The sequence below is a fragment of the Pelodiscus sinensis genome, chromosome 2, assembly GCF_049634645.1.
Source record: "Pelodiscus sinensis isolate JC-2024 chromosome 2, ASM4963464v1, whole genome shotgun sequence".
Taxonomy (NCBI): Eukaryota; Metazoa; Chordata; order Testudines; family Trionychidae; genus Pelodiscus; species Pelodiscus sinensis.
Window position 1 is genome coordinate 225,956,972 of NC_134712.1, and position 12,993 is coordinate 225,969,964.

The 12,993-nt window shown below is 41.9% G+C and overlaps 1 protein-coding gene across 11 annotated transcripts in view; it reads right to left on the bottom strand.

The window, feature by feature from the left end:
• Positions 1–12,993, bottom strand: part of ABI1 (abl interactor 1) — a 142,623-nt gene that overhangs the window by 20,174 nt on the left and 109,456 nt on the right. For 7 of the 11 annotated variants that reach the window (XM_075922547.1, XM_006115276.4, XM_075922548.1 and 4 more), the window contains 3 exons: positions 6,764–6,778; positions 5,942–6,042; positions 1,728–1,868 (listed from right to left, as the gene is read on the bottom strand). In XM_075922547.1, the coding sequence (XP_075778662.1) occupies positions 1,728–1,868; positions 5,942–6,042; positions 6,764–6,778 (257 nt within the window). The remainder of the gene's footprint in view (positions 1–1,727; positions 1,869–5,941; positions 6,043–6,763; positions 6,779–12,993) is intronic. The other 4 variants (XM_006115270.4, XM_006115277.4, XM_006115273.4 and 1 more) reach the window with 1 other exon arrangement.

The window sequence follows — 12,993 nt, forward strand, 5'->3', positions numbered from 1 at the left end:
ACCATTGGCGACCTAGACAGATGTTAGTCCAGCATGAATACAGCAATGGCTCCAGGCATCTTGAACTAAGTAACAGCAAACTGGGTATTAAAGGGTTCAGGCATAAGCCATTTGTAACCTGTGTGATGTGTGCTATATGCTGAAGAAGTCTCCCTTTTGCTAAATGAATACTTGTATTAAAAAAAGTTGAGTAATTAACCATTTTACTGAAACCTGCCGAACCCAGCTGCTAGCCACTATGAGAGCACACGCTTTCTGCAGAAATCATAACATTTTACATATAGGCATCTTGGACGTCATTACGTATTTTTCCAACCAAACAGAAACCAAGGTACTGAGTAAGAATACAAGTACAAAATTAATAAATATGCCTTTAGCCAAGACTTGAATTTACAGAGATTAAACAGGAAGTGAACTGAACCACCCAGGTGCCCTGTAACTAAAAATTAATTTCCACATATCCATCCTAATACAATAGCACTCAAGGAACTTTATTTACCATTTCTGTGCAGCCATATATAAATGGCTATCAAGGCGTCAAGCACAGATTATTGAAAGATTATCTTAAGAATCATTTTACTATAAAAAACAAAGGTCTAGACAAATCCTTTAAAATTAGTCTTCTGTATGCTGAAGACCTTGATCTTGTCACCATGGTTACAGCTGAGTTTCTATCTGCAGTCTACGTAAAAGAAGATCTTGTCAGATAAAAAAGGGAGACTTTACATCTGCCAACTAAACAGAATGCATTCTGGTTTATAACATACTTTAATATGACAATTTTTTTAACTGACCTCAAGCTACTCAAAAAAGAAGTTAACATTTTCCCAAAATCCGAAAGGTCACCCTGAACCCCAGAACTGCCATTATTCTATTAAACGTTTAAACATCACAGATCATTTCAGCATCACATTATATCGATCCCTGAAACAACCATCACTGTCAAAATCTTGTCTGTATTCAGGTTGCAGATGTCAATTTATTTCTTGGTTTGACCAGAGATTGTATTGCAGCTTATAACAGCAGCTTTATTGGGGAGCATTCGTTAGGTATAGAGACACCTCTACACTCTTATCCCAAGAGAGCATCTCTCCAGAGAAAGTTCCGTCCTGTCAATGTGCTTCAGCATGTGGAATTTGATTGGCACTACTGTGCTGCTTCTGTGATAAATTTTAGCTTCCAATACTGTCAATCTAGCAGGTCAAAAACATGATTTTCCTTGAACAATAAAAGCAAACCTCACTTCTGACAGGTTAGCTTCGCTAAAATATTTTCTAATCAAGAACAGTTTTACTATATAATTAGCAGTAGTGGAATCAAAACTTACCTGTATTTTCTACCTTGGCCTAAAGTCTGATAAGTTATACCATCCAACAGATATTCCATCTCCCTATTCGCTCGTATAATTTCTGAAATTTTGTCTCATTGGGAAAAGCAAAAAGCTATAGAAGAGACTAGGTTGTGCATTCAAAGCTGTACGTATGCATAAACAAAGCCTATGTTGCATTACCTTTGAAAAACTGAAACAGATATTGCTAACGTTAACAGATCTAGAGGTACCAAATCCAGATAGCAACATATACAAAGAAGAATCTAAGGTATTTAAACCACACCTGTCTTCTCCATCCACCTAAGTAGCAGTCGGGCATAAAGCTTCAATGCAATGCTAACGACTGTCAGCATGCAAGGCAAGACAGTCCTACAGAATTAGAAGCAATGTACTCTACCTGTGTGTTCTTGGTCTCTGGTTTAAGGAAGCTGTTCTTCCTGGACTGTGTTGACTCCCGAGTCTAGCAGGACTGGTCATGTAATCATTAGGAACAGTTGGAGGTTTAACTGGCTCCAGGGTTTTGTAAGGAGTATTTCGTCTAATCAAATGAAAGTGGGTTGGAGGAGAGAAAAAACTTTAATTAAAGTGTTGAAACCATCTGTTCTCATAAAGTTTCACTTTAAAGTCATTGCACAGTGACCCAACATTACTATACAGAAACCAACTCTGAAAGAGACAAGTTAAATAGGGGTTTCATTCTTAACATGTTAATTCTGCATATTAAAAAAAATCTTTAAAAAGGGGACTCTTTTTAGTCACCTTTCCCGGACAAATTATATTTTAAAAGGTAAAATGGAAATTTTAGTATCTATATAATATATGAATGTAGTACAGCCATTAGCTCTTCTTCCTGATGTGGGGCAAAGCAAGCCAGAGGGAGCCTGCACAGAACCCACTAATTAGAAGAGGGCTTACTGAAAGAGCCAATCAGTAAATGGCTTGTTGCAGCAGCCAGTCAAGGCCAGCAGGGGCCATATATAGAGGGCAATTGTTCTTGGCAAGCTAGGGTGAAGGACTAAGGCGTAAAACCAGTCTGGCTAGAGCAGTGCTGGGCAGAGTAGAAGGGAAAAAGGAGCTTCTGGCTGGCCACTGCCAGACCGAGGCCTTGGAGGAAGGCAGGTAATTATGTAGTTACAAGGGAAGTGGCCTAGAGAAAAAGAGGCAGCAGAGGAGTTGTAAGAAGGACAATGAATGGCTGCCAGCTATAGAGTCCAGCTATAGCCTGCTACTCTGAATTAGGACAGTAAAAGGACAGACCTGTGCCCTCCCCCTCAACTTGCCCTGAGGGAAATGGCCAACACAGACTGCAGTTTACCCCTTAGCAAGGGACTAGACTGGTGATTACAGCAAGCCACTGAGGCTGTTTTCCCTGAACAGGGGAAACCAGCAGAGCAAGGAACAGCCAGGAGGCTGTGCCCTGAAGAGGACACGAGGGTCCAATGAGCAATACAGGTCACAGCATGGTGGAGACAAAGTAGGAGTAACAATGAGGGAGACACCACTGGAGGGGGGAGTCCTGCAGAAGGACTTGAGCTAGTTTCCACAGCAACCAGCAGGAGGTGCTGCAGTGGCGAGTTTGCACAGTTACAATGAAATAAAACCTATGGAAAAAATTATTTTGAAAATGCTTTCATAGAGCAAGGCCAAGCTGTATGTTCCTTTAAGCTGAAAAGCTAATTAAACACAAACACTAAATGTAGGGCCACAAGATATTCTTCAGTTTACATCTGTATGCACATACAGTACTAGGCAATCTATTATGCAATAGTACCTTTCAAGAGTTAAAATAATCTTTACACAGAATATTCCCTTGTATACATGCATTTTGAGGGAAGCATAGGTGTCCTAAAAATTTACTCTTTGCTAGGGTTACCAGGTGTCCAGTTTTGAACCAGACAGTCCAGTATTTGAGCTCTCTGTTCGGGAAACAAATTGAGAAAATATAAATGACAAAATATAAGTGTCTGGTATTTTCTAAATAAGATGTAATGTAGATTGTGATGTAATGTCAAGTGTGTCCGGTATTTTTGTTGAAACCATCTGGCAACACTACTCTTTACTAAAAGTATTCACTGTCTCATGTTTAGAGTCCCTGTGGTAGGGGTTGGTTTTGGGGTTTTTTTGTGGGTTTTTTTTTGGGGGGGGGGAGTTCACAAACGAAGTGGGAGGAAAATGAGAGACTATGAACATCTTCAATTGTGTGGATTTTGACAGATTGTTTAAACATGGAATGAATGTTTAAGTGATAAACCTTCATTCAGAGACTCAGTAATACAAGAGAATCTTACTAATTATTAGGGAAACCCATAGCAAGGTTCTGAATTTGGTGAGGTAACAGGTATGCACAACAAAAAAACAAGGCCAATGCATCACAAATCTGTTATAGGTAGCTTTAACTTATTATTCTATGAACACATTGTATTAAATTTATATTTTATAAGAATTCTCTCAGGAGCATTAGACCTCACTATTGCACTATTCCTAAATGCTTTCCTGATAAACAATATCCCAGTTATTTGCATGAATTCTGGGATTTGTGAATCGGTGAATTTAAGGTTTAAATTTTTTTTTTTTTACAGTTTTAAACTAGATGCCACTGTTCTTTTGTTGTGCCAGAAAGATAATTTTGTCAGAAACTGGGAAAAGACATGCATACCTTACTCTCTTACAACTAGAACACAAACATAATATATACTGTAAGGTAAAACTGTTGGACAAAAAGTGGGTAGGTGACGGAGTAACCCAAGTTTCTATAGCTTTGTTTATTAGGACTCATCTGCATACATATTTCCTTCAGTCCTGTTCCTGGAAGCTGACTTGGCTGCCAGCTAAATGCTCTCAAAGACAGGTAGATGCAATCTTTACTATGCATTTTGGTTGTTCCACCAATCCATTATCTCTACTTCCCTCATGAGCTAGGATTTCACCCATGATCTCTATCCACTGTTCCCTGAAGGATCTCACCACACTTCATCCCACCCTCAGCTAGGGTTGCCAATTTTGTTTTGATGTGTTCCTGGAGGCTTCTTTGCATTTATTATTATTTTATTTCTGGAGACTCCAGGCAGATCCTGGAAGGCTCACAACCCTACACACAGCTGAAGCATACTATATCAATCAAGCAGGGAACTGGAGCCTATGCAATATTAACCAACAGTAGGTCAAGATTCTCATTCCCATAACCCATTCCAAGCAGGCTGAAACAAACCCTAGAGACTTTTTTTAAAAATGAACACAGTACATTACATTTCAATATTAAAGCAGTGACACAGCGCAGCACTGAAGTGCTGCATCAGGATTGAAAGCTTTGATGCTTCCAGAGCCCTGCAACCCTATCTTTTTAAAAAGGGGGTTGCAGTTCCCCCACTTTGCTTGGTTGGGTCTCTTGATCACCACTGAGCTACCTTGGAACCCCACCATTACTCAGCTCCCCAACTTGGAAAACACATATGTAAGTAGGGATGTTAAAAAGTGGTTAATTAGGTAACCGTGTAACCACTGAAATTTGCAAGTTACATGCTGTGGGCTCTGCAGTACAAACTTTATACTGTAGAGCCAGCAGCTGGCTCTCTGGGATGGTGCCCTCCAGAAGCCAGCTTTTAAGTCGGTTCCTAGCATGCACTGGCTCCCACCTGTAGCCCTGCCCCAGGGGAGCCAGCTGCCTCTAATAGAGGCAGCAGCCTGGGGCAGCAGCCAGCTCCCATCTGCAACCCTGCTCCCCGGGAACTGGCTCCCCAGAAGTCTGTGTGTAATCATTAACAGCAACCAATAAGCCCAGGCTTATCTGTTAACTGTTTAAATGGTTATACTATTACATCCCTATCCATAATTGTTAAATCCACGGCAGCTCACCAGCACTCACATTCTATCTACCGTACCCTGTATGTTCAAGGCAAAGATTCAGGTGACTGAACAGCAACATCCACAGACAAGTTTCTATTTAAGATCTCCACCAAAAGGCCCCCCCCCCATAATAATCCAAACAAAATGAGACTGTTTGCTCAGTGTTTTCAAGTACCACAATTTCAGTCCATAGCATAACCATCACCTGGGGGCGTGTGTGGTGTCAAATAGCAGTGAAACTGAAGCTGAAGTAGAAAGTGTGCTGTTTGAGGGTGCAATCCCTCAAGTAAGCATTAAAACTAATTCAAATGAGCAAACAAATTAGGAGTTGTTGCTGCCAGTACATCCTTCACATCTCTCCATACACACTTTCCATAAATATTGCACAAAGCATGGAAAGCATTTTCACAACTCTACACTATCAAGGAATAAGGAGTGAGTTGGCAACCAAATAAGATCCTTAATGTGGAGAAATCCTTTGCTATGTTAGTTTAAATAAGAACCTTAAAAAAAAGTGTTAAACGTGCAATAATATTTCTGCCTGACTATCAGAAAGGAAAAACCTCATCACTTTAATCTGTAATATAAAAATACTGCCACAAAAAGATTCTATAAAAAAAATTTCAAAATATTTCCTATGGAAACATGTCTAACTTCTCAGAGCTCAGAGGGTGCTCAGAGCCTTCAAAGTCACTCATCTAGTCAATATTGATGTCTGCACAATGATCATCCTCTCTTATACAGGCTGAATGAACGTCTCAATCTTACCCCAGAGTTCCCCGGCCTGACATAGGAGGACTTGGTGGTTTTTGTGTAGGTGGATTTGTTCTCGACAAGGTGCCAGTTCTTGCAGGCTGATTATTTCCATGCTGAAATGAAGGGAAACAGTTTTATTCTTATACTTAAATGGCTCTACTGTTGAGAGTTAATTTTTTAATGTAAGAATAGGAAGTGAGGGTTCCCAGACAGCTATTGAACAGCAGGTGTTATCCGCTCACTAGAAAAGACAACAGGAAAAGGAAACAAACTCTAAAAAGCAGGTTTCATATTGGTTTTTAACTGCCATGTTACAACTTTAGTACATCTGAAAAATTAAGCAGATGACAAGTGCAAGTCTTTCCCTTTTCCCTCTTTAAATTACATTTCATATTTGTCAGTTCCAGTGTGAATATTTTAAATAAAAAAATAAAGCTGACCGTACAACACAGTCAGTCTTCATCCAAAATTTCTCATCAATTTAGCTCAGCTATTTGACTGGCACAGTCAGGCATGTTGTCTGGGAAACCTCCTACAAAAATGTAAGTCAATAAGATCAAGGCATCTACCAAATCAGAGCAAAGCACTAAACATGTGTTAGAGAAATTAATGTATCTATGTATAAATGCAGATGTCAATATATCATGGATATATTAATACATCCAGGCTAAATGGTGCCAATCTGCTCTGAAGTAGAGCTTATTTAACCTAAATAACCTATGAAAAGCAGAGAGAAGTATAGGAGAATACTAATTTTCAGTTTTAATGGCTCTGCAGCTTCAACTATCAATACAATGAGGCACTGTGGGTCAAATGAGAAATGATTCTTCTTACCTTGGCTTTTAGCCACTTAGCGTTGGCAAAAAAAAGGGGGAAAAAGCAGAAATTAATGGCAGATCTATCACAACCAATAGGACAAGTTAATTTATTTACAGTAATTAATTTCCCTGACAATTTATATTGTATCCCAGGTATGCTGTAATGAAAGGTATCATGAGCTCATAAGTAATCATCTGACAAACATCACAATGAATATGTTTCTCCAAGGAAACACTTTTAAGAATCTTAAATGTATTGTCCTTGGAGCAAGCAAAAGAGAAACATGGTTCTTGCCAGCCTTTAGTTTCTAACATCAGTTTAAAGTGTCTGGCAGATGATTAATCCAGTTTGACAACTGCAATACATCAACACCACACATTCCCTATACAATCTATATGACACTACAGAATGTATTAAACCATCATGTACACTACTTTGGAAACAGAACCCAGGATAGAGAAATCCAACCTGCTACACGAATGGGGAAAAAAAAGAACTAAGGGAATTCTCAGACTAAATATGGCGCAGAGCTCTTCACCTTCAGGCTGCTGCTGCTTCAAATTCAACCGAAGTCAGTAATGCAGCAGGGCCAACTCTTATGATTTTTATTGCAAGCATCAGAACAATTGGCATTTGTCATTAAGTTCAGACTCTTGTAGTCAGACTACATGAGCTCAGCTTTCATTTAAAACAGAAGTATGTTTCTAGCCCTCATGGTTGCAAAGGAAAACAAAAATCTGACCTCAGGTTATCCTAATCCCAAAGGCTCGTCAATGAGAAAATAAAAAAAACACAATGTATTTTTAAGTGTAATTATTATTTTTAAGTGGTTAGGAGAAGCAATTCTGATAGTGATAAAAAGACTACTATTTTGTTGGTGGTTAGGAAGTAGTTTGGCATTTTCTGACCAAAAGCTAGCCTAAAAGAAAGTTGCCCACAAAGATACCAGACTTCTCATTATGTGGAGAGTCTCGCAGTGGTCAAGATAAAGGAAGCAGAACTAGGAGTGCCTGCAACTGCAAGTCTGGACTGAATTTTATTGGCAAGAGGGAGAGTAAGGATGTTTGCTACTGTTGTCTCTAATGTATCTATTCTATGGATGAATACAGAAGTTCAGTTTCCAAGGTGTTCATACTGGTATCATCCCTAAGCAATATATTTTTTAAAACAGCTACTAACCCTCCTAACAATGAACAATGAAACTCCTTTTGTTTCCTATATACTATGTTCCTTTCCTTTTTAAACTTTTCTAGTCACTAATGATGGTGTAAAAACAAGAAATTCTGCTATGTGATCAAGAAGTGAAATTATTAGTCCTCTGAAAGGCCACAGATCCTAATCTTCTAGCTGAAGATAGGAGAAAGGGTGGCATTTTAGCTCAGCACTCCTTCCAGATCTAATATGTAAATCAGGCCTGGGCAAAAGGCAGCTTGCAGGCTGAATCCAGCCCACCAAGCCACTGGATCCAGCTTGTAGACATAGCGAGGAGTCCCTGGCAGGCTCCCCTGGTTGCCCCACAGCCCTGCACACCACTCAAAAGCAGCTGGGGAGCAATTTCTCTTTACAAACTGTGAGCCCGGAGGGGAGGTGGGAAAGCTTCAGGCACTGCCTCCGCCCCCAGCACAATCTCATTGGCCGGTTTCTGGCCAGAAACTGGTCAATGGGAGCTGCCTGTTTGAAAAACAGGAAGCACAGGAATCACCATGCCCCCTGCCCTCCAGATCACTTATTTACACAAGCATATGGCCATGAAGCCTGTGCAGACAGGCAGGTTGAAAAATGGTTTTCAACTATACAAGAATTTAGCTCTTCAAGCACGCTGGCTGGGCTCTTAGCTAGTAAGTCTCCTGGCCAGAGCCTGCCTCTGGCACCCCAGCACCTCCCTTACCCAACCCTCTGCTCTCCACTCAATATACGCAAACTCTCTGCCTCCCTTCTGCACCCATACCCCCTCCCAGATCTGGCACCCCAATCCCCTGCCCCAGATCACAATCCCCTCCTACCCTAGCTTTACAACCCAAACTCGTGCACCTCAGTCCCCTCCCCTAGGTCACCAACCAAGCCCCTACACCCCAGTCCTCCACCCTGGGTCACAACCCCTCTTGCCCTAGATCACATTCCAAACCCCTGCAGTCCTCTGCCCAAGGTCACAATTGCCTCCTTCACCCAAATTCCCTCAGACCCCACTTTCCCTCCTACACCCCAATCCCTTTTTCCCCCAAGCTTCCTTCTGCACCCAACCACCATCAAAAATTATTGCCCATCCCTGACCTAAACCCTTCCCGTTACCTCAGTCTCATCATGGTCTCATTCAGTTCTCTTGTTCAGGACTGTCTACAAATAAATGAATTGTTCGTATCCACTCTGCAAAGATCCATCAGAGATCTGCATTTTTACTTGAAAAAATCCATTAAAAAGTGTAGCTGCGTTGTCTAATATAGCAGTTCTCAAACTGTAGGTTGGGACCCCCAAAGTGGGTCATTTAATGGGACTGCCAGGATCAACATTAGATTTGCTGGGATCCAGAACTGAAACTAAAGCTTGGGCTTTGGTCCTTTCCCACATCTGGCCCCCTCCCAGGGTCATGCAGTAACTCGTTAGAAGTGAATCAGGGTGCAATGAAGTTTGAGAACACCTGATCCAACAGACGGAACAAAGGAATAAAATCCCAGCACCTCCTGAGTTTTATTCCCAGCTCTGAACCATCTAGAACCGTGGTCACCAACAGGTCGATCGCGAGGCCTCCACCAGTCGCTCGCGAAGCGTCCTGTCTGTCCCACCCCCATTTTCCTCCCACCCCCGAGAAGCCCCACTACTTACCTCAAGGAGGGGTGAGTCAGCCCCGCGGGAGGCGCGCAGGGGGTTTTGCCTGCGCCCACGCACACGTGAGGGGGATTGGCCTGCACTGGTTGGCCCTGGGGCAGGCGCACGCGCAGGGCTTCCCTGCGCTGGGGGTGGGAGGTTGGTGCCGGGACAAGTGTGTGCGGGGCTTCCCTGCGCCGGGGGGGGTCGGCCCCCTGGGCAGGTGGGCGCGGGGCTTCCCGCGCCACATGGGGTCAGCTCTGGGGCAGGCATGGGCTGGTTTCCCTGGGGGGAGGGAGATGCGGGGGACTCTCCACCTCCACTCGCACCCCACTCCCCAGCCACAGAACACTGTCCCCACTGGCACTCTGTTCCCTGCTGCAGAACCCTGTCCTCTGCCCTCCCAGCACCGTTCCCTCTCCCCTGCCCCCAGCCGCAGAACTCTGTCCCCACACAATGTATAATTATAAATGCTTCATTTTAGATTTAAATAGCATGAATAAAAAACAGACCATTTATTTCATAACTATAAACACCTGATTTTAATTGTATGTATCTCATAATTTAAAAAACTGTTTATCAGAGTGTGTAAGTAAGGGCTGGGGATAGCAAGTGATGGACAGGAGGAGACTAGAGAGGCGGGGCTTCAAGGAAGGGGCGGAGCTTTAGATCTTTGCCTGTTCTGAGATTTAAAAAGTGATCTTGGGTGTAAAAAGGTTGGAGACCACTGATGTAGAAGCTTCATGATTTTTAGTAAAATTTTCTAATTGGGAGGCATCTTTATAATTCTCATTATTTATGTTACTGTTTCATCTAGGATTCTTAGTCATTGACAAGGACCTCATAGTCCAAGGTGCTTTACAAATGTAACCCCCAAGGAGATTGCTTGGATTCCCGGGGCCCTGTCTCACTCCTCATGGGTTGCCGGGCAGACTCTGGCCCTGGTAGGGAGGGGCAGCCAAGGCAAACTCAGAGTGCCTCTCCCTGAGTACACCATTCCTTACCCATACAGGCTAATAGCCATTTATAGACTTAACCTCCATGAATATATCTGGTTCTCTTTTGAACCCTGTTATATTCCTAGCCTTCACAACCTCCTCATGCAAGGAGTTCCATAGATTGACTATGCACTGTGTGAAGAAGAACTTCCTTTTTTTGTTATAAACCTGCTGCCCATTAGTTTCATTTGTTGGCCCCTAGTTCTTATATTATGGGAACAAGTAAATAACTTTTCCTTATTCACTATCTCCACACCACTGATCATTTTATAGATCTCGATCATATTCCCCCCTTAATCTCCTATTCCCCCAGCCTGCCGCCAGCTCCACTTATGGCCCCCCTATGGCCAGCCAGACTAGGCTGCTGACTCCCCCTACAATGGGAGTCTGAGAGAAGGAAGGGAGCTTTTGTTGGCTTACCTTACTCCTCACAGGAACAGGAGTGGCAGCTGCCAACAGGGTGCCCTCTGAGTTTGATTTTGCTCGTCTTTACTAGACCCACTAAAATCAAACTCCAGAAGATAGATCATGGCAGCATCGATCTTCCTCATAGTGAAGACATAGTCGTAGTTTCCCATGAGTGAAATGGAGTTCTCTCATGGGCTGTTCTGAGACCCAAAGATAATGCTGGTCAACACAGGCTCTAAAACAATCTTCTACAAAAGTGAAGATCAGTAGAAAGACTACATTTTACTATTTTTACAGAACTTTTTTTTTTTTTTTTTTTTTTTTTTTTTTAAAGATTAGCATTTGCAATCCAGTAGTTACAGATTCTCTTTTCTTTGTAGTCAGCATCTGCTTATACCCTGCATTAACAGAATATTACTTTTGTCCAAGTAAACAAACCCAGTTGGTTTTTTTTTTATTCTGTCCCCTTTTTTATTATTCTATGCAGTTAGCAGTACAAGGAAGAAAATGTGTTCTTGAATCAACTTTTAGCCTGACAGTCTCTGTAATGTTTGTAAAGTATCTAAACCAAACATTGTTTTGCGAGCCTCAGATTAAATGTTCTGTAGTAGGAGAAAACATTCTTTTGTATTTTTTAAATATTGTAATATCCTTGACTCCAAGCATTCAAACTCATGAGTCAGACTCCACAACTCAAGAGATTGGCTTATTAAGCAACAGGCTTTGTTAAAGTAATAGGTGTGCGTGTGGGAGGAAGGGAGACTAATTTAACTTCTAGTTTTGTCTTTCAGGATTCATGCTGCTTCCAAGGTTTCTTCTGTAACCATGAACTCTTTTCTATAAATTGACTACCAACACATATGAAAGCTGAGATTCTCACTTATTTTCTTAAAGCAGCAGCTAAGTTTATCAAATATATGAACCTCATGATCAAATTAGAAGTGTTGGCAACATTCATGGTTATTTTTCCCTGTAGCAATATGTATTTTATGATAGTTTCTCTCTGAATAATAAATGGTAGCTATGCAATTGGCAAAATTACTCTTGAAATGCTGGTGTGTGACACTAAACCAATACCAGGAACAAGGAAGACCCAGTCTCAGAATCACTGGCTGCTTGTAGAAATGCCTATTTTAAATCTTTTTAATAAGTCACTACAAATAAGTTAATACCTAGCTGGATCCAATATATAAGGCCTTTCCCTACAGGGAAGAAAACCAGCAGGTGCACAGTAATCTTTTCCTCCTAGCCTTTGTGTTTTATACAAGTGATATAAACATGAGGAATGTAAGGGTACGTCTAGACTACATGCCTCTGGCGACAGAGGCATGTAGACTAGACTACCCGGCATAGGAAAATGAAGCGGCGATTTAAATAATCGCTGCTTCTTTTAAATTTACATGGCTGCCACGCTGAGCCGATCAGCTGTTTGTCGGCTCAGTGCGGTAGTCTGGACGCGCGGGGGTCGACATCAAAGGCATTTGTCCACCACCCAGGTATGCCTCCTGAGATGAGGCATACCTGGGTGGTCGACAAATGCCTTTGATGTCGACCCCCGCGCGTCCAGACTACCGCGCTGAGCCGACAAACAGCTGATCGGCTCAGCGTGGCAGCCATGTAAATTTAAAAGAAGCGGAGATTATTTAAATCGCCGCTTCATTTTCCTATGCCGGGTAGTCTAGTCTACATGCCTCTGTCGCCAGAGGCATGTAGTCTAGACGTACCCTGAGTGACTAAGCTGGTACATGGCAAGCATTAACAGATGTTGAAAATCAAACCCATTTCTCATTTAAATACTATGGGATTTGGAGCCTCCATTTCCATTTTAAATTTTCTCCTTTTCCTTCCCCCTTATCCCCTGCATCTTTTGGTCCATGACTGAAATCAACCTACCCTGTATCACAATCAAATGTAATTGCCTCATATCTAGGACATTTTAAAATTCTTCCAAAATCTTCTCCACTTAAGATGCTTAGACTGTTTTTTTTTTTTATAAAAAACAAACACACACACACACACACACAAGGTTTCAGACAA